The sequence below is a fragment of the Gymnodraco acuticeps genome, unplaced genomic scaffold (assembly GCF_902827175.1).
Source record: "Gymnodraco acuticeps unplaced genomic scaffold, fGymAcu1.1, whole genome shotgun sequence".
In the NCBI taxonomy this organism is placed as follows: domain Eukaryota; kingdom Metazoa; phylum Chordata; class Actinopteri; order Perciformes; family Bathydraconidae; genus Gymnodraco; species Gymnodraco acuticeps.
The window spans coordinates 173,963-195,168 of record NW_022990266.1 but is presented as its reverse complement, the minus strand read 5'-3'; the positions used below and the strand labels follow the sequence as shown (position 1 = coordinate 195,168).

Here is a 21,206-nt window from a genome sequence, read left to right as displayed (position 1 = left end):
AAAATGTGATTCTAAAATGATTCCATTAAAAAAATAAATAAAAGAATCTCAGTGAAAATTGTATTACAAAAATACTTGTTTCAGAAAAATAACTGTAATTTCACTGTGTATCGTTTAGAAGACGAGACGACTGGGAATCAACCCATGACAGGTGTGTACTGCTGCAGTCAAACAGAGGAGGTGAGTTAGGAGCTTATATGAAGCAAATGAAGGGTGTTGGATCACCATGAGGAGAACCTGCACTTATCATCCCACAACATGTTCTCAGGTTCACTCACTCTCTCCAGCCACGTAGTCGTGGTTGTCATGGTGAATGTGTTTGCTGTTGCGAGGGACCAGCGCCACTGTGGATCCGTCTGGGACCTGATGAACAACACCACATGTACAGTCAGCATCATTAGACCGCAGGGCCCTTTATAACTTGCAGTGTTTTAGTGAAGTGTGCACGCTCACCTTGTAGTGCTGCAGGGTGTTCAGGCGCTTCCAGTTCCCCTGCACCACTGACGTCAGGTCCTCGTCTGACAGGATGAGATGACCGGCCACTCCAGAGCGCCACTCTGAAATAGAGATAATACTTACTGAATATAATATATGTGCAACACATCTCCTATAGGAGTTATTAACAGCTCTTGGTCCATTATGAACGCATCTTTCAGATATACTTGAGTAACAGCAATATTTATGAAATATTAGTTTTGGAACTGGTAGGTCACTGGTATGATTATGTTTATGTAACGGGCACTTTTTGTGAATGAATGACATCAGCCTCCACCTGTGGGGGGGAGGCCTTACATGGATGAGAAAGTTGTGTGTTTTAGGGTTGGAAGGTGGAAGGCCTACAGTTTTACTATCACATTATTTGACACATTGTTCTATAGTGATCACATTATGTGGCACGTTGTTTTAAGCATTAATTTTGTCACCTTATTTTTGACGATTGCCTGATCACAATAGTGATATTTGGATTTTGGATATACAACTCAACTGAAGTTTATTGCTTGATTTATCATCATATTAATGAGCAGAACAAAACAACATCTCCGTGTGTGCCTTTTGGAAATGTGTGTCCCTCCCCGGACCTCATATGGAACTCAGGATTAGGCACTTCAGTTCCCTTATTTATTGCAGCTGCTGCTTTGGTAAATTATGGTTCTTTTTATGCTGTTGTTTGTGGTATTATTGTTGTCTGACAGTAGGGGGCACCACAGTTCAACAGATCTAACAAAAGCCCAGTGAGTGAGTGAGTGAGTGAGTGAGTGAGTGAGTGAGTGAGTGAGTGAGTGTGTGTGTGAGTGTGTGTGTGTGTGTGTGTGTGTGTGTGTGTGTGTGTGTGTGTGTGTGTGTGTGTGTGATCCTCACCCAGGTCCAGGGAGTCTGCGTGGGGCCGGTGGGAGAAGGAGGTGCCCTTGTAGACCTGGTCCAGCAGCTTCTCCTTCACCTGGGTGATGGTGTCACAATCCAGCACTTTGGAGGGCAGCGGCTGGCTCTCGTTCTCTGCTCCACCCTGCACCAGGACGTTCAGAGTCTGGGGGGGGGGCAAAGGGTGAGGGGGGGAAACAGGGAACAACACACTTTCCTGAAGGTCATGCTGGATATATCTAAATACTAAGAAGTGTAAAGAATCATAGTATTTGAACTTATAAAGAACAATGTCAGAAGACAGTAATAAGGAAACAAAATCTAAATATGGAGCACAAGTTACGAAACTCTGTAGATGAGTAGAGCCCAAAAAAACACATCTAAAATAAATCAGTGTCTGTCTGTCTTGCAAGTATGAGTGGGAATGCAATATCTTTTAATCAGACACCCATTTTACCCTTGTTGTTCTTTAATTCATGTTAGGGATGCTCCGATCGATCGGCCGCCGATCGATATCGGCCGATACTCACTCTCTACCGATCGATCGGTGCTCTCTAAAAATGCAGATCGCGAGAGCCGATCGCATGGCGTAAAATACATGACACTTTTCTCTGTGTGCGGCAAAACAAGCTCGCCAAAATGGCTTCTCCGGTCTGGCATTATTTTAAGGTGTCCGAAAAAGACAGTAAAATAGCGGCATGCAACGTGTGTGAAGCAGAAATCCTGCAGCTCCGCCCGCTGTGACGGACCGGTGAGCGGAGCAACACACACACACTAAGAGTTAGACCTAACACACTTAGCTATTGTATCTACCTCTGGAACTAGCTAAACTAGTTATACATATATTTATTCTTCACTGTCGGGTCACTCATTACTGGATCAGTGAGCTGCATGAGACGATACTGACAGGCTGTCAGGAGGGAGGGGGGGGGCGAAAGAGAGCGCTTCCGCTCATTTCTCCCATGTTATTATCCAAAGTTAATGTAAACTTGAATAATGTACTTCATTTGAATGTAATAATTATGTTGGTCAGGGACGTGCACAGATATTTTGGGGGGCGGGTGCTCAAGTGAGAAAAAGGGCACTTCCCATAATCATTTATTTAAAAAAATGTAATACAAAAAGTTAAATATAGTTGCACATCTCTGACTTACTGACCAATTTATTTTAATACCCTCACACTCACGCAATTGTTTAATACTCAACAGAATACTACAAAATAATCAGCTAACACAGAGACAATGGTCTTCTTTAGTATTCACTACGCACAAGAGCAGACAACAAACTAGTACAATTATTAGTTATTAAATGAGCAGCCAACAATCAAAATTATGAAGTTTCTGTTTAAGGACATTACAGGCAAAAATATCGTTTTTTCATGTACTTCATGTTTTCTTTCACTCTAATGGAAATAAAACTTCCAAGAAACACATAAATGGTGTTCGTTTTACTACCATGTCTGAATTCATCTATATATTTAAAGCTAATCTGCATTTAAACTTAACATTTCAGGGGGAAATACTGACTTGACGTAAGTAACTATCTGGAGAAGTTGTGAGGGGATGTGTTTTTTTGTTTAATCCTTTTCACCTGCAATGCCTTGGTAACTGCATGCAAATGTGCGCATTTTAATTAGGCCTAGTTAACGCCTAATTTGCATATCAATGTGGCGATTGTGATGACGTTATTAGATACACATTTTGCTGTATTCACTTTAAGTGTCTCCCCTTAAGTACATTAGCCTGTATGCCCTGATAAATTGCTTGAGCTAACTTATCCATTAGCTAGTAGCCTACCTTAGTTAACTATTTGTTATTGTCTTTTTGCCAATTAGCTGTAAACTCGAGGCACTGGCAGTTTAGTCATTTGTTCATCACCACTCACCTTCAAAATAAGACAAGAAAAGCCGGCATAACATGGGACAGTAAAGTGGGAGGTGCTGCTACCTGTCTGTCTGAAGGGACTGCTGATGTCCACACCACTGTGCAAGAGACGTGGGGGGAGGGAGAGCTATGGAACTTCACAGTCTAATCTCCCGACCTGATATTTTCTATTCAATCAATATATTTTTGGAAAGGGAAACTGTGCGCAAACAGCAGTAGATATATATTCATTTATAAAAATTTAAAAAAGGGGGGGAAAAAGGGCACTTTCTCTGGAGGAAGAAAAAAGGGCAGGGGCTCAAGCCCACTTTGATGTCTATGTGTGCACGTGCCTGGTGTTGGTTGTTGTTTGTGGAAGCGCCAGCGAATGAGCCCCATTAACTGAGTTTTAATCATCACTTTAAATGGAAGATCCCCATAGGCTCCGCCCACTCGATCGGATCGGCCGATACTGATTCCGGCGATCGGCCCCAAAATTGGCGATCGGAACATCCCTAATTCATGTATTTATTATTAGTGTTTCATATATATCTTTTATGTATGTACATCATTTTATTCTATTTTTGTTTTTGGAGGAAAGGAAATGTTTGTTCTTGTTGAATGTCGTGAATTCAAACCCCTACTCATTCAGTAAAAGTAAAATGATTCAAAGAAAAGCTCTCCTCACCAGGGTCTTGTACTCCACGTCCTCCCTCAGCAACCGGTTGTCGTTCAGAGTGTACTTGGCCTTCCCGGTCACAGCGTCCACCGGCCCTTTGTCCACCTGGTGCTTTATGGCCCTGAACAGCATGTAGAGAGACTCCCCCGCTGAGTCCTGCACACACACACATGACATGTCACTTGTTAGACGCTTTTATCCAAAGCGACTTACATACATTCGGTACTTTGGACAATCCCCACAGGAGCAATTTGTCTGAGAAGTGTCTCAGGGACACAACGACATGCTGACTGCAGTGGGACTCGAACTTGCTATCCCCTGATTTCAATTCCAGCACTCTATCCACTTAGCCCCACCCACACACACCCACCCACACCCACCCCCACACACACACACACATCTCGTTTTAAATATTTTATTACATTTCATTAAAAAAAGAGCAACTGTGATTTCCCTCAAGATAAATTAAGTATTCCGAGTGTGATTTTCACCAGAAATGAATTGACTACTTACTAGATATTGGTGGACAGAGACTCATCAGAAATGTTCCCGTGGCACTATATAGAAGTCATTTATTTGGGTCGCAAATTCATTTTCCTTTTAAAAAGCAACACAGATACATCGCTAGAGGGATACATTCATTTATTTCATATATTACCCATTATGCAAAGCAAAGTGAAGTAATAATATTAATAATAATTTCAATTTCTATAGCGCCTTTCACGAAACCCAAGGACGCTTTACAATGGGAAGTAAAAAAAAAAAAAAAAAAAAGTAATAATAATCATACAGATACATAGGCTGAAGAAAACAAAACAGGAACAGGTTGCTGGGTACCGCATATTAGTTGAGGCCAAAGGCCTGAGTGAACAGATGGTGTTTGAGGTGTTTGTTTTATTTTTTTTTGTATCTGTATCCAGTGGCGTTTCTATATGTACAAAAGTGGTGGGGCACAAAAAACTTAGATGTCTATAAGCTTCTGCAGTGAGGTTCATGGCTGGTGAGGCACTGGCACTGACTCTTCAGGTTTACAAATATTATATTTTGACCTAAATCTAATATTATTTTCAAAAGCTTTTTTAGTCTGATGCTTCAATTAATTTTAAACAGACAGTTCAACAGAAGGATACCCAAATGTTTTAATTGTATCATTTAAATATTGAATTGTTCTTTCTTAGTAAGATCCCATTTTCAATAAAATGGTGGTCTTACCTTGACTTGAAGATGAAGTCCATTTGCCTATCCTTCTGGACAAAAATCTCTATTACTTTTTTGTAAAAGTCCTCCTTATGTTCTTGTAGTTTAAAAAGTCTATCATAAATCTAAATGATGGATTTATGATTCGAAAATGATAAAAGTAGGGTAGACATGTGGATATTATCCGGCTGAACAAAACGTGCATTTATCTAACAGGTACGTTTCCCACAGATCTTATTTTGAGCTATTTTCTAAAATCCTATGGAGAAATCTCATTGCTTTTTTTGTCGAGGGAAGCCATGCGCAGCTTACTTCCTGGTTTTAGGACGCGTCTCTCTCCTCCTCTTCACACACCACACTTTTCGCGGCGCACGTACTTACAGCCAATCAGCTCTGAATGATGTGAGATGACGTATGGTGGGGTTGGCAGCTCTATGCCCCTATGGTCATTATTTTGTTGCCACACACATTAAATAGGACAATACTCTGAGCATGCGCAGTGTAGCTTTTACAGTCACCGTTCACTTAGACAGTGAGAGGGAGGGGCATGATCAGGTTTTGTCCCACATGGCTCTAAACAGCTCAATAGGCACACTGTAGACACTAGGGATGGGAACGATTAATCGAATATTCAAAATTATTCAGGTATTCGAATATGAGTTATTAATTTTTTATTTTTGGGAGGGATGCCTAAGTTGATTACATAGTATCAAATTGAATAATTCAATGTATATATATACGACAGTGCCATAGCTAAATGTGTGACGTCTAAAGGTGTGTTTTGCTCCGCTCACCGGTCCCTCACAGCGGGCAGAGCTGCAGGTGCTGATCTCTCTCTCTCTCTCGTGTCCGGTTATACTTCACTCGTGTTTATGTCCAAATCCATCAGATCTAGCTAGTTCTAGCCAATGATATGGCTGCTGCCCCTCCCTACACGCAGATCACGCAGACTTAAACCTCATCTTAGGCCCAAATGTGGCGCAAATGCGCTCCACAGCCGTTGCGAGGTTCCGGTGCTAACAGTTCATGAGCGTGCTCCCCCGCCCCCTGTCAACACTCGCGACACATGGCCAGCCTAAACAACAATAAGCGCTGCTTGGCAACCGTGTGTCGCGGCAAAGTACATAGACATTTTGACTGGAGAGATTTAGTTTTGCCGGTATTCAACATATTTTACCAGTCATAGTCCGGTAATTATTTACACTCCAAGAAGAGTCCTACACAACAGACATGGCAACAAAAAGGAGTAATGTGTGGAAATATTTCGACCAGGTTAGTGAATGCGGTGTAGAGGTCAAACTATGTCAAATTAAACTTATATATACATGCTATACCTTGCTATACCCGCAACCTCCGTTCCAGCTGAGAGGGTCTTCTCTACAGCTGGCCTGATTGTGAATCGCCTCCGCACATGAAAGCTGTAGGCCTATAGCTGTCAAACTGTGATCACCAGTTCAATACATTTGACAAATTCGACTTGGTTTCTATACTTATTTGAACATGTATGTATTTATTTCCAAAAGTTATTGAAAACATTTTTTAATTTTTTTTTTACCCAATTTTTTTTTTTTTTATAGGATATGTACTAGGGGTGTAACGGTACACATACCCGTACCGAAATTATTCGGTACGGGCCCTTCGGTTCGGTACAGGTGTGTACCGAAGTGTACCGAACGAATATAACGTTAAACGTAAAAAATTGAGAACGTGAATAACTTTTTGGAAGTAATCTCAGGTGCTGCGTCGCAGCATTCAGAGTAATTTGCTCACATTGGGTTCAACGCGTCATAGAGCGAGCAAGTCATTTCATTGGATGAGAGGCATACTATGAGAGCTGGTCAGAGGGATGCGTTCAAATGTAGTCAGTAATTTGAGGAACTGAGCTGAAGTTGAGCTCGAAAATCCTCCAGCATCATTGAAGTCTCCGGTTTGGGAACATTTTGGTTTTGCAGTTACGAACAAGGATGACGGACAAAGACAGGTGGACTGAACCAAAGCTGTTTGTCGGCATTGTTCAACTAAAATTGGTTACGCGGCTGGCAATACATCAAACTTGCACACTCTTGAAAAGGCATCACCCGAACGTGAATATCACCGGTACCAAAAGAAAAAATGACTGAAGTGCAAACCCAACTCCCGCTAGCATTTAAGCCTCCACCACTCGCAGAGAGTTCAGACCGAGCCAAAGCTATTACAAACGCCACATATCCTTATGTTGCCATGTTAGCAAAGCGCTACCTGGCTGTGCTACCTCTGTCCCTAGAGAGGGTGTTCTCCACAGCAGGAGACATTGTTAGTGCCAGCAGATCTGCCCTTTCGGCAAGCAATGTGGACAAGTTCATCTTTCTTTAAACAACATGAAAATACAATGACAAGCAAGTCATAATGTCAAGCTGGCTGCTTAGGTACTAGTACAGTTCAGTTCAAATACAGATTATTTCAGTTCATCGACATGCTGCACCTTAATGTTCATTTTATTATATTTTGTATTTATTTGAGTGAATATTCACAGTTTAATAATAATTAAAAACCCAAAACTAATAGTTTATGTTTTGTGAGTACTAGTCGGTAGTAGTACAGTAAAGTTCAAATACAGATTATTTCAGTTCATCGAAATGCTGCACCTTAATGTTTATTTTATTATATTTTGTATTTATTTGAGTGAATACATTATTCACAGTTTAATAATAATAATAAAAAAATATATATATATGTTTTGTTTTGTGAAAAAAAATGCTGCTGTACCGAAAACGTACCGAACCGAACCGTGACCAAAAAACCGAGGTACGTACCGAACCGAAATGTTTGTGAACCGTTACACCCCTAATATGTACAATTCGGTTAACCGGTTAACCGTTTTTTGGGGGGTCGAATATTCGAATATACATTTGCTTTCAAATTCCCATTCCTAGTAGACACTAATTAGAAGAACACAGACTAAAACAGCAATGTACAGACGAATCAGATGATTAAACATGATCTTAAAATATATTTTATATATATATATTTTTTTGTAATCATTATTTTTAATACTTTTTGCTGACACTAGGTGGGGCTGTGCCTAGTGTTGAGCTCAATATATATACAATCCTAAAGTGGGCCATGACGCATAAGGAATACTTTACTTTTAGTACTTTAAGTATATTTTGGTGCCAATACTTTTGTACTTTTACTTAAGTAAAATATTGAGGACTTTTACTTGAACTCTTTTGACTGACATTGCTTTTAGTTGTTTAGTTGTAGCGGGAATAGATGTGATGACTGACCCTGAGGAAAGCATAGAGGCAGATGGACATCCAGTTGGTGAGCAGCTTCTCCACCACCGTCTCCGTCCTGCAGAGAGAACACACAGAGAGAACACACACTGAGAACACACACTGAGAACACACACTGAGAATCCCTGCCAGACATCTCAAGCTTCAAAGTTCAAAGGCTTTATTGGCATATGCACAGATGCTACAGTGTAGATACGGCAACAGCTTAAGTCCCAAGCTCCTTACATAATATATATAGGACATAAAACAATAAAACAAAATTCTAAATATTTAAAATATCTGTGAACACCTTTAACCCCCTCACTCCTCCCCCTCTTACCGCCGTAGCATCAGTTTGGGGTTCTTGGCCACGTACTGCTCAACCAGGTCGTTGAGCAGAGTTTTCAGGATGTCGGTGAAGTACTCCAGCTTGCCGTGCAGCGACACGGTCAGCAGCGAGGCCACGTAGGCCCGGTCTCTGGGGGAGAAGGTCCGCTGGCTCTCCAGAGTGTGGATGAACTGAGGAAGAGAAGAGTGGGAAATCATCCCTCTGCTCAAAGGAAGTGCTTTCTGCACCTCCCGCTGGCGGCGAGGACTACCTTGGTGAGGAAGAGCTTGCTGTTGAGCAGGTTGGACAGCTGCACCAGGCCCTGCTCTACCGTCTGCCTCCGACACTCCTGCACGTCCAGGTCCCGCCTCAGAGGGGACTCCCGGTGGCCGGGGAAGAAGATCCGCTCAGCGTACCTCCGGTAGTCCAGGAACGGGATGCCGGAGCCCACCAGGTCACTGGACATGTCCATCATCTCCGTCATCAGGTCTGAGGCAGGGGGGGAGATATGAGCTTCTACTATTATATCATATTATAATATATACAACATTTTATATAATATATCTTTACTTTATCGTATAAATATTTCAGTCCCGGTACATGACTGTTACATTTTTACCTTGAGACTTGAAGTTATTTCTTTGCATTCATTTATAAGTTGTAACCTTATTAGTTATTTTGCCAAGATTTGAGGCATTCATTGTAAAACTCTATTATATAAATATTGTAAAATAAGCTATGCACTTGCTGCACTTCTGTTTAAACAAACTTTGTTTTCTTGTACCTTAACTGTACAGTTTATTTTTTTTTAAATAAAAAACCCCCATTATATTACATTACATCCAGGTGTGGAGGGAGGAGCTGGCTTATTGACAGGGGTTGCAGGCTTAAATTAAACTCCTGTGCAGCAGCCATGTGGGCTGTGAGGAACATGTTTATGGAGGTGTGATGTGATGACACCATCTCATGAGGACAGAGTGAAGACAAAGTGGATCTGTTGGCCTCCACAACTTCAATAAACCTTCTTCTTCTTCTTCTTCCATCTCTGGCTCTTCCCTCTGCTTCCTCTGTCCTGCTCTCTACTCCGTCATGTGATTGCTCTCTTACCTGTGAACTCTTTCTTGCAGCGGTCTCTCACGCTGGTCTCCAGGTTCTCCAGCTGGATCTGCACCTTCTTGTAGTCTCTCAGCGCCTGCTTACTCTTCCTCCTGACAGGCAGCAGCAGAGACAGGGAGAGAGGACATGTAAACCAGTTTCACACTGGATTAGTGGAAATCCAGAGTGATTGTGAAAAAGTTGAGTCAAGTAATTTGACCCAACCGGTAAGGATCAGGGTTAATCTGGGGGTCATGCTGGGTCAGAATGGAAACACTGGAGGATTGGGGTTACAGAGATGACCCTACACAGGTTTTCCAACACATGAAGGTGAAGGTGGAATGTTTAAAAGTCTGATCTTCCATCTACTAAAGGTCCTTACACACCGAGCCAATTTTCGGCATCGATAGATGTCGGGCTGTCGATGAGCGTCGTGTCGCCCTATTCAGATTGGTGTGTACTGCACCGTTGTGTCTTTACGGCCATGCCGAAACAAGGCCAAGACGCAGGAGACGTGAGGCGACGTTCCGTCGGGACGTGTTCTTTGGGATTCTTTGGTGTCAGTTTGGTGTGTAAGGAGCTTTAGTCCCACCTGGTATGACTGGTGTACAACTGCTATGTAAAAGACATTTGTCATGTGGGCATGACAGATTACATAGTTGCAGAGTATAATTTAATAAATGCCAACATGTTTGTAGGGCTTTGTATATATTAGGTATGCTAAGGTTATGTTTCTGTCTGCTTTTCTTCTGTTTTTTTTTACATCAGATAATAGTGCCGTAACGGAGCCTTCAGTGTGAATGGCCAAAACGTTTTGACCCTGTAACCCCGTTTTACTTATTTAATGCAGGGTTATAGCATTAACTATTAAGTCATCAAGCGGGTCCCGGACCAAAAGGTTTTGAATATTATGGAACTCCAGTCAGAAATAAGAAATCCTTGCGGACTAAGTAGGAACTTGATGGATTGAGTCCCTCTAACTGAATTATACGGTGATCAGAACATGGATTTTTTTATATTTCTGTACTGCACAGAAACATAACACCCCCCAACTGACCTGTAGATGAGCACGATGATGAGGACGATGAGGGCTACGATTGAAGCCCCCACCCCGACTCCAATCTGAGCCTCCAGGGGGAAGGTGGCCAGGCTGAGGGTGTCATACTGAACCTTACCCAGGGAGAAGTTCAGGTTGCCCATTCGGACCTGAAACACACACGCACACACAGTCAGCTTATACAGTCGGACCCGCTTGAGGGTTAAAGATCTGAATGGTTTCCTGTGTTTTCAAAGTGAAAGCACACACTCACTGTGAACTCAGGCAGATTGTCAGAGCCCTCCCTCTTCTTGCCGTTGGGTCCTGGTGGAGGCTGCTGAGGGGGGGGCTCGCAGTACAGGTGGTTTCTGGTCAGGGTCTTCACAGCACACACACCCTCCCCCACCATAACCTCCAGCTCGTCCTTAGTGACGGCCAGGTCCAGGTTCTCCCCCTGAGAACACATGCAGAAGGAACCTACAGTTTAGCTTTCAGAACTTTCCCCTAAAACTCTTCTTCAAAATGTTCAGGCTGCTCCAATTTTTAAATTGTTAATAGTGGTGTTATATTTTAATGTAGACTATGGTTTTAATTGACATAGTTTTTATTATATTTGTATTTACTTCTGTTTTGTACAACCACAATAAAACATAGCACTGTTTATTATTAGGGTTGGGAACCGAAACTCGGTTCCAGATGAGAACCGATAAGAAAATGCCGGGTACCGGGTACCCATACAAAATACACAATTTTGGGTCTGCTTAACGGTTCCTAAACGCGGTAGAACCTGTATTCCACTGGGTCCGTCTGCGCTGCGGTGACCCGGTGGAATACAGGATAACCAGGGGCGGACTGGCCATCTGTGTGTTCTGGAGAATCACAGAACGGCCGGTCGTCAGCGGGTCGTCGGCAGGTCGTTGACGGCCGGCTTGGTTCGCTGACGGCCGTCACCGCCCTTCATTTTTTTAAACGGCATCATGTAAGTTGCGCTGACAGGCAACAGAGGTCCACAGTTGCCCCGCAGCGAGGCTCCCCCGCCCTCCCATAGACAGTTCACAAGCTCAGTCACTTAATAACACCAAAGATGGGTCGCGGTAAACGCTCTGAAGTGAGGCTCCACTACACTAAAAAAGAAAAAGACAAGGCACAGTGCAATGCCTGTTAATAGCTTGCCACAGGCATAGCTCAGCTAAAATAAAGCACAGATATTGTGCAATACATTTGCGGAATGGTGGAATAAGCTCCCCATTGACATCAGGACAGCAGATAGCTTGCACATCTTCCGGCGCAGACTGAAAACTCATCTCTTTCGACTCCACTTCGAGCGATATAATTACTAACAAAGCACTTATATACTAACAAAGGACTGGCTTATCTAAAGCCAGTTGAGTAGCACTTGAAATGTTTAGCTCTATGAAACCTGATGTACTTAAATGATTCTGTTTTCTTCAAGGTTGTGTCTTCCTGGTCGAATGTACTTACAGGGGTAGACATTAAGGGTAAAATGCCACTGGCCCTCCGGGCCAATAATAAAGAAAATTAACACATTTGTTGCAATAGTAGCCTAATTTATGCACCAACTACATTACTACTTGTACTACAACATTTCAATCATCAGTTCTTCCTCATTTTCCTCAATTGTTCATATTTGGTTTATTAAAAATAATGATATTGTGGTCATTGTTAAAAAATGTCTGCTATTATTATGAGTATTATTATTTGTATAATGCACTTTCTGCCTTCCTGTCATTAGGAGTTAGACATATGGCTATGTAATTGATTTGATTAGAACCTTCATTATCCTATACTGCTGGGACATTTCGCCAATACCTTTATATTGTCTACTCTTCACTTACTTGTCAGCATAGGTCGGCATTGATGTACAGAGCCGACAGAAGACCTTGTTTATATTGGCATCATATAGAGTGGTGCAGTGACGCGTCCTAAAACCAGTAAGTAAGCTGCTGGTTCCCTCGACAAAAAGCAATGGGATTTCTCCACAGGGTTTTGGAAAATAGCTGGAAATAAGGTCTGTGGAAAACAAACCTGTTTGATAAATGCACGTTTTGTTCAGCTGGATAATCTCCACATGTCTACCCTACTTTTATAATGTTCGAATCATAAATCTAATCGATAGATTATAAAAGGGTTTTAGGATGCGTCACTGCACCACTAGAAGCCAACTCCATCGATCAAGCTGGCTGAAACTTTCTCTCCCTCTTCTTCTCATGCTCCCTGTCACTCTCCTTTAACTCCTCCGGTGACTTTCTTTTATTTGAAGATTGTTTTTTGCCCGGCTACTGCTGGTATTAAAAACATTTTGGCGAATGGTTAGGTGGCGCGATAGTCTGTAGTGAAGGAGCGCGCTCCCGCTCACGGGAGCCTGCTCGCGCTGGTCAAAATACCAATACCAGAGGACAATTTTTTTTAAAGAAATATTTTTAGTAGCCCGAGCGGGCAAGTGCAAAGTACGTTATGCTGGCCCGGGGTGTCTAAATAGTGCTTCCGGGCCAGCGGGCCATTTATAATGTCGAGCCCTGACTTATTGTAAGTCGATTTGGATAAAAGCGTCAGCTAAATGCAATGTAATGTAATTTGTATTGCATGTACATTTTTTATTCGTAAAAATGTCAGTTAAAGCTTAAAAGAATAAAGATATTTCTGTTATCTAAACCTTTGACCTCTTTCTTTTACAATTTTGGAATCGATAAGAACCGGAATCGATAAGAACCGGAATCGATACATTTCAGACGATACCCATCCCTACTTCCCTCAATATCTCTCTCTCTCTCTCTCCCTCACTCCACCTCTCCACCCTGTGTGCGCTCCTCAAGTTTGCCTGCGTGCTTGCCCAAGTTGGCACAGCGTTACAAATGTGCCACAATACCAACCAATGGATGTAGCCTACAATAAGACCATCAACAGCCTTATGGCAACCTAAAACCCCTCTGATTCCGTAACAACAATTCACGAGCGCCTCCCTCACCTCCCCCCCCCGTTGACAAATCAGATTTCCCGGGAAATGTAAGTTTCGGGGTGGCTTTCGGTAGCACTTGGTCTTTCCGGGACTTGAACTGGTGACCTTCCAGTTGCCAAGCCAAGTCCCTATGGACTTCGCCACCACCGCCCTAGTGTTCAGTGTCAACACTATGGACCTTACAGAGAAATAACACCTGTATCTCTCACTCCTCGCTTGAACTGCTCTGTTTGTTGTTGCGTCATGTGACCTTTTTTTAAGGAGACAGTTTAATACAGAGCGACAGTTGGAGTATAGAAAGCTTAGTGTTATCATAAAGATTTTACATTTCATAGCTGAATATTTTACTGATTTCCACAATGTGAAAAAGGCCAAGTGCCGAGTGATTACGTAACGAGACTTCTCATTTAACGAGACTTCTCATTTAGCGAGACTTCTCATTTAGCGAGACTTCTCATTTAGCGAGACTTCTCATTTAGCGAGACTTGGTTGGACACAGTAACAAACAGAGCAGATCTGAGTAAAAGCAAATAAAAACTAGAGAATGCAATTCCTGAAGAAATTGCTAGTGGGAATGCTTTTTGCTGAAAAGCTGACGCTAAACTGCTATGCTGAAATGTAATGTGCAAGAAGAAAGTGAAGAATTTAGATTAATTATACATGAACACTGGGGGCTTGAATGTGTGATGAGAGAAGAAAATAAATTACAAAGGCTTGGAAAAGCAGCAGAATATTTGAACTGCAAACTTTTGAACTAACTTGATGGCGAGGGATGGAAACGGCATATGATGACAACCCATAATTGACTTAGAGCTGTTGAGGGCTGGACCGTTAACCATTATTCAGAGGGATTCAGAGGGAGAGGACGCTGGCGCTGCTTGTTCGCCGCTTCTCAATCTGAGTTTAAATTTTAGTTTTCTGTGTTGGATCTCATCTTCAAACGTTCAACCCTGTATCTTCTGTTGACTGCATTTCTGTGTGGATTCTACCGGACCCATTGGATCCCAGCAGCCTGTCAGCCAAATTGGACCGCCGCCACCACAGCTGTCAAGCTAGCCGTCAAGCTAGCTGGCGTTAGTTGTGACCACTGGATGCAGCCGATTCGCTGCTCCTCCTCTACCAAGCGGGAGTTGTAGCCTCCTGATCATAAACCGGATCATCAAACTGCTGAGTATACTATTTCCCCACCTTTTCACATCATGCAGACTGTCAAACTCTTCATATGGATCGCTCTACTCTACACCGCCACGAGCGCCTCCCTGCCGCTGAAACACTCTGCAACGGAACTACTGCGTCTCAGATCAAACTTCAAGACCCCCACAGTTCTGCTTGCCCACCGTGACATTCTCCTCAAACGACCAAGATATGTCCATCGTGGATCTGGTCGAAACTCGCTGGACACACAACACAACAATAACACAAACATTCGCTCCTTCTGGTCCACTAAGCCCCGCCCCCCTCGCACTGTCACCTGCACTGTCAATCACACTGTTATCCCCACTGCCCAAAGCAGCCACCAATACGCCATTTGATTACTTGAAATTAGCTATTTTCAATGTAAGATCTCTCACCAATAAGGCCCTGCTGGTGTCTGGGCTCATTGTGGACAGAAAGCTCGACTTTTTATGCCTCACCGAGACTTGGCAACAGCCTAATGACTTCTCCCAGTTAAATGAAGCCGTTCCACCGGGCTTTGCCTATATGTGTAAACCCCGCAACACCGGGAGAGGGGGTGGTCTCGCCTCGCTCTACCGTAAGGCAGAGTCCTGCATCGGGTCGGGTACCGCGGGTACCGTCGGGTACCCGCGGGTACCCGACGGGTGACCCGCAAAAAAGGTGATTCGCGGGTGGTATTTTTTCAAACGCTTTTTTCCGGGTTCGGTTCTGGGTAAAACAAAGATGATGCGGGTCGGGTCGCGGGTATTGCATAATAAATATATTAAAATAATAATAAATTAGTTTAATGTTTAAAATCCTCAGACCTCTCCCCCGCGGGACCGCGCATAATCATAACCTCTGCAGCGCATCAATCTGCTGCTGTGCGCGCCACATTCGAAATGGCTGAGGTGAAGCTCTCTAGCGGAGAATACAGCATTTTAAATAACACTTCCTCAAGAGCGAAATCCAACGTCTGGGAGGCTTTTGGTTTCATCCTAGATGGAGAAAATAACTAACATCCCACGCTTTCTGAGACAAATATGAAACTGCGTGTGTTAATAATTGCACGTTTTCACTGCTCATAGGCTATGCGGGTTCGGGTCGGGTTGCGGATCTTGTGCCGACGGGTCGGGTCGGGTTGCGGAACTAATTGGCAATATGTGCGGGTAGCGGGGCGGGTTCGGTATTGCACGTCGCGGGTGCGGGGCGGGAGCGGGTCTTGAAAATCAGACCCGTGCAGGACTCTGCCGTAAGGACATCAAAGTCACTGCTGTCACTGTCCCCCATCACTCTTCCTTTGAATGTCTAGCTGTTAAACTCTCAGGCCCAAACCCATCATTATTGTCACCATCTACAGACCACCAAAACCCTCTGCTGTTTTTCTCACTGAATTTTCCTCATTATTAACATCTGTATGTGCAATGTCCCCCACTGTTATCCTCACTGGAGACTTTAACATCCACATTGACGACCCATCCAGTGTTTTTGCCAATAACTTCATCTCACTCCTCGACTGTCTTAGTATCACACAACATGTTAACTTTCCTACCCATAATAAAGGTCACATACTGGACTTGATCTGCTCCACTGGCATTACTCCTTGTAATGTCACCGATGCCGAGTTTCCTATCTCTGACCACAAAGTTGTGCTCTTTGAGGTTCACGCCCCCCGATCAAAAGCTAAAGAAGAACGGATCATCTCCTTCAGAAATATCAAACACATCGACCCCACAGATCTCACCACCCTGATCAACTCCTACCCCATCCCTCTTGCATCCTCTTCCCCTGCTGACTTGGTGAGTCACTACAATGACTGTCTGTCCTCCTCGCTTGACGCCCTGGCCCCTGTCAAAACCCGCACAGTCTCCTTTGCCCACACCGCTCCTTGGTTCACCTCCGACCTTCGACGGCTCAAAACAACTGGTCGTCGACTTGAACGGCTGTGTAAAAAGACCGGACTATCAGTACACACCCAAATCTTTGCTGATCACCTACATCGCTACAAGAACGCCCTCTCCACTGCCAAATCCACCTACTACTCCAACCTCATCAGCACTGGCACCGGTAACACGAGAGCCCTTTTCTCAACAGTTAGCCACCTACTTCAGCCCCCCAGAACCCTCCCTCCTAATATCTCCCCTGAATGCTGCACTGACTTTCTGCAATTTTTCTGCTCCAAAGTAAGCAACATCCACCTACAGCTGGCCTCATCAGGCGCCCCCTCAACGGACCAACTCTGGATGGCCACCACGGTCCAACCACCCACCAGCACCCTCTCCAACTTCACTCCAGCATCAGAAGCCACCATCTCCAAGCTCATCTGCAAAGCCAAATGCACCACCTGCCAGCTTGATCCCCTCCCCACTACCCTCATCAAAGCCTGTCTGCCGTCCATTTCCCCCATGATCACAAAAATAATTAACTCCTCCCTCATTTCTGGAACTGTACCCCCCACCCTCAAAATGGCTGCAATCACACCCACCCTCAAAAAACCCAATGCTGACCCAGCTGACCTTAACAACTACAGGCCCATCTCCAACCTTCCCTTCATTTCAAAAACCCTTGAAAGGGTGGTCGCTCAACTCCAGTCCCACCTCGACTCAAACAACCTCCATGAACCCTTCCAATCTGGTTTCCGCTCAATGCACAGTACCGAAACAGCTCTGGTTAAAATCACCAACGACCTCCTCCGTGCAGCTGACTCTGGACTGCTCACCATCCTCATCCTCCTCGACCTCACCGCTGCCTTCGACACAATCTCCCACCCACTACTCCTGGAACAACACATCCTCACTCCCAGGTCGGCCTATGTTGACGTTATGTCAAGTCCCCTGTCGGCTTTTTCCAACGCAAGGGGGGGGGCCTTAGCGTCCATTTTCAACGCAAGGGGGGGGCCCTTAGCGTCCATTTTCAGCTTTCCGGGATGTCCATATGCTTCTATGGACGCTCATGGAAGCACGGCATTCGTTTGTGTCGGCTGCCCTTAAAGGCAATGTGAGCGTCCATTCTCATTGGATAACGGAGAATTGTACACCCGGAAGTAAGTATTCCCCTTACTGTCGATTGATTTTACAGTGATATCTGCACTACTCATCGACGAAAAAACACCAGATTATCCTTGTTAATTACACAACATTGATTGGTTTAAATTGTGTGCAATGCTTTTGTATTTTTCCCCTTCGATTCGGAGAAACAAATATGTTTTTGGAGTAAAGGATGGCAGAAGACACTACCCAGAATCCCCAGCTATCGTTTGGACTACACCATGTGCTCTGTTTGACGTCACGTGATCTTCAAATTTCTCCCTGCAGAAAAAAAAAACATGGCCGAACTTCGTTTTATTCTCGATGGAAAATGCCTATTTTAAAGTTAGTTTGGCCATTAAAATGCGTTTTGATGTCATTTGATGCGAGAAATATGAGTTGTTATTTCAGATTATGTGTGCAGTGGATGTACATGATCTTTAGTTTGCTAGTTATTACGAAGATTACTTCAGGAAATTGCGTCCATAACGTTTTCATTGTTACCAAGGTGGTTGCTAGGGACGCTGCTATCGATATTATTTCTGTTATGTTGTGTAACTGTTTAATGATGTTATCTTTATTGCTACCCCCTTCCCCTGTGTTGGTCCACAGCGCAAACATATTAGTTTAACAAAATCCGCATCTAAAGATAGCCTACGTTATTTCCCCCTGTGCAATTCCAGTCTCACATCTCACAGCACATCGTCATTAACAAATAACGGAAACAGACCGAAAACATTTAAAAAAAATTAGGGCCGGGACTTTAACGCGTTAATTAAGATTAATTAATTACACAAAAATTAACGCGTTAAAAAAATTAACGCATTTTAATCGCACTTATTTTTGCACCGCGGAACGTTTCTCACTGGATGAGTTTCAGGCGTACCGATTATACTGGAGCACCAACTAACGTTCATGACTTCAGACAACAACAAACCACAGTGAACAACAGTGGGAAATGTTGTTTTAAAAAACGGACGGATGGAAGCGTCGATAAGAGCACGGTTGTGTGCAAATTATGCAAAAAGGAATTCGCATATCACCGCAGCACATCAAGCCTCAAGTATCACCTCAATGCAAAACATATAGCAGCTAGCGTGGACGTTAGCCTCTTTTATCGCGTTCACACCATACAGTCTATGGTTCACACCAAAAAGAGCCGGTACTCAAATTAGTTCATGAGAACCTTTTTACCCCCACGAAAGTCCCTGCTAGAGAGCAGGGACTTTCGTGCGGCTCTCTTGTGAGAAAAGAGCTATATTTCTGATTGGCTGGGCGGATTGCAAACCACGCCCCGTAAAACTCCCAAAAAGTTTGGTGAAGCCGCCATTTTATTATCCTCGCATTAGCATTATTAGCATTAGCCCAGCGCAGAAACGCAGAGAGACTAACTTATGGCAACACAAAATAAAACATGGGAGCGGTGGAGATGAGGAGGTGTCGGCGTTCTGGCGATTTACTCGGAAGGCTTCAGTAGAAGCTGCTGGGACTCCCAGCAGCTTCTACTGAAGCCAGTCCCCAACTCCGGGGACTTCCGGCCGGGGACTTTGGGCGGCAGTATACGCCGTGAAGTGGTTTGCGGCCTGCCAGTAAACCCAAAGCAGAAGAAGAAGAAGTGACGTCAGCGGCTTCATTTGTTCTCATGAACTAAGTTCTCATGAACCTTTGTGGGAAAAGTACTGCGGTGTGAATGCGCCTAATGGTATACTAAAATCCATGTGAAAAAAATTGCTTCTCACTGTTCTCAGGTCAAATATTTATATGCGATTAAAAATGCGATTAATTTCGATTAATTAATTACAAAGCCTCTAATTAATTAGATTAATTTTTTTAATCGAGTCCCGGCCCTAAAAAAAATACAATAATACTTTATTCCGAGTGTGCTTGCTTTTCTCTTTGAAAGTCATCACATAACGGCATTGTAATACACGGTTCGGCTGCATTAAATATTACATATCTGCCGTAGTTCTGTATTTATAGAGCCCTGATGAGAAGACTTCTAGACAAACATGAGGAACTGAAAACGTGACGTGGATCATAAATATATCAGCCATTAAACAACATCTTACATTTCTTTTCACACAATACGTCTCCTTGCAGTATCAACACTAATTCGGCTGACTTTTATATTTGATCCAATTGGTAGATAGGCTGTATTTACACCATAAAGGTGCACAGCTGATATAAAGGGACACCTAGTGGTTAAAGCATGTTATTGAATTTCATTATTTGTATTATTAGATATTAATAGGATCCCTATAAAGTATATTAATTACTCGTTATTCTCTACTAATAGTTAATTAAAGACTGTATATAATGACTATTTTGCACATCCCTTTCAAGATTTCAAGATTTTCTAAGGTTTATTGACATATCATATAGGCCTACACAACTATGGTGTAGTTATGCATTGAATGAAAAACTTGGGTCGCAGGTTCCTCAATAGTGCATTACAAGACATCTATCAATATTTGTGCGTACCTCCAGCAATGTTAACTATGTTGAAGCACTTATTTTAACTGATATTATACATAATGTATTATACTCTTATAAGATGTATGTAGATATTTCATCTCCGACCTTGTCAGGTATTGAACAATCAATAAATAAAGAACACAGAATTGTTGAATATAAAACACAGAATTTGTGTGATTATACTAAAGGATTTACAAATAAACACCACTGCATATTTAACTGTTACACATGCTGATGTAATGCAAATGTTCCAACTTGAGATCAATAAAGTATATCTTATCTTAAGCTGATTGATGGCTACTGCCATATTTGCAAAATGTGCCTCTGAACCTTAACAAGTGCATGTTTCAGGCTTATCAATTAATGTAATGTAATGTTATCAATTAACAACAGGGGTCACAAACATAAGACCAGCTGTTAAATAAAGCTCTTCTGACCTTAGCTGGCATGTGTGTATATATATATATTAATGCTGCCCATTATGGGCACAAGCAATTTTCACCCATTTATTAATTATATGTTTTAAATGTGAGTGTTTCCTATCCCCTAAACCTCCAGGGATGTACACAGTTTAATACTGGAAACTTCTTATTATGGGAAATACGAAAACGTCTTTTAAAACTACAACTCCCAGTAGAGACGTGCCATAGATACAGAACATGTTGCGAAACAGAATAGCCAGCATTTGTAGTTCTGGGGACAGGGTGGGGGAGGGGGGACGCGGTGGACCCGTTCAAATCCAGTTTTGGACAGTCTGCCATGA

General features: G+C 43.0%; 1 protein-coding gene across 1 annotated transcript in view; it reads right to left on the bottom strand.

Annotated features, from left to right (window-relative positions):
* plxnb1b (plexin b1b) overlaps nt 1-21,206 on the bottom strand; it is a 134,983-nt gene that overhangs the window by 6,845 nt on the left and 106,932 nt on the right. The window contains 10 exon segments of the mRNA XM_034220733.1: nt 279-363; nt 454-557; nt 1,360-1,525; nt 3,910-4,056; nt 8,364-8,430; nt 8,692-8,870; nt 8,951-9,168; nt 9,787-9,887; nt 10,832-10,980; nt 11,085-11,264. Of these exon segments, the coding sequence (XP_034076624.1) occupies nt 279-363; nt 454-557; nt 1,360-1,525; nt 3,910-4,056; nt 8,364-8,430; nt 8,692-8,870; nt 8,951-9,168; nt 9,787-9,887; nt 10,832-10,980; nt 11,085-11,264 (1,396 nt within the window).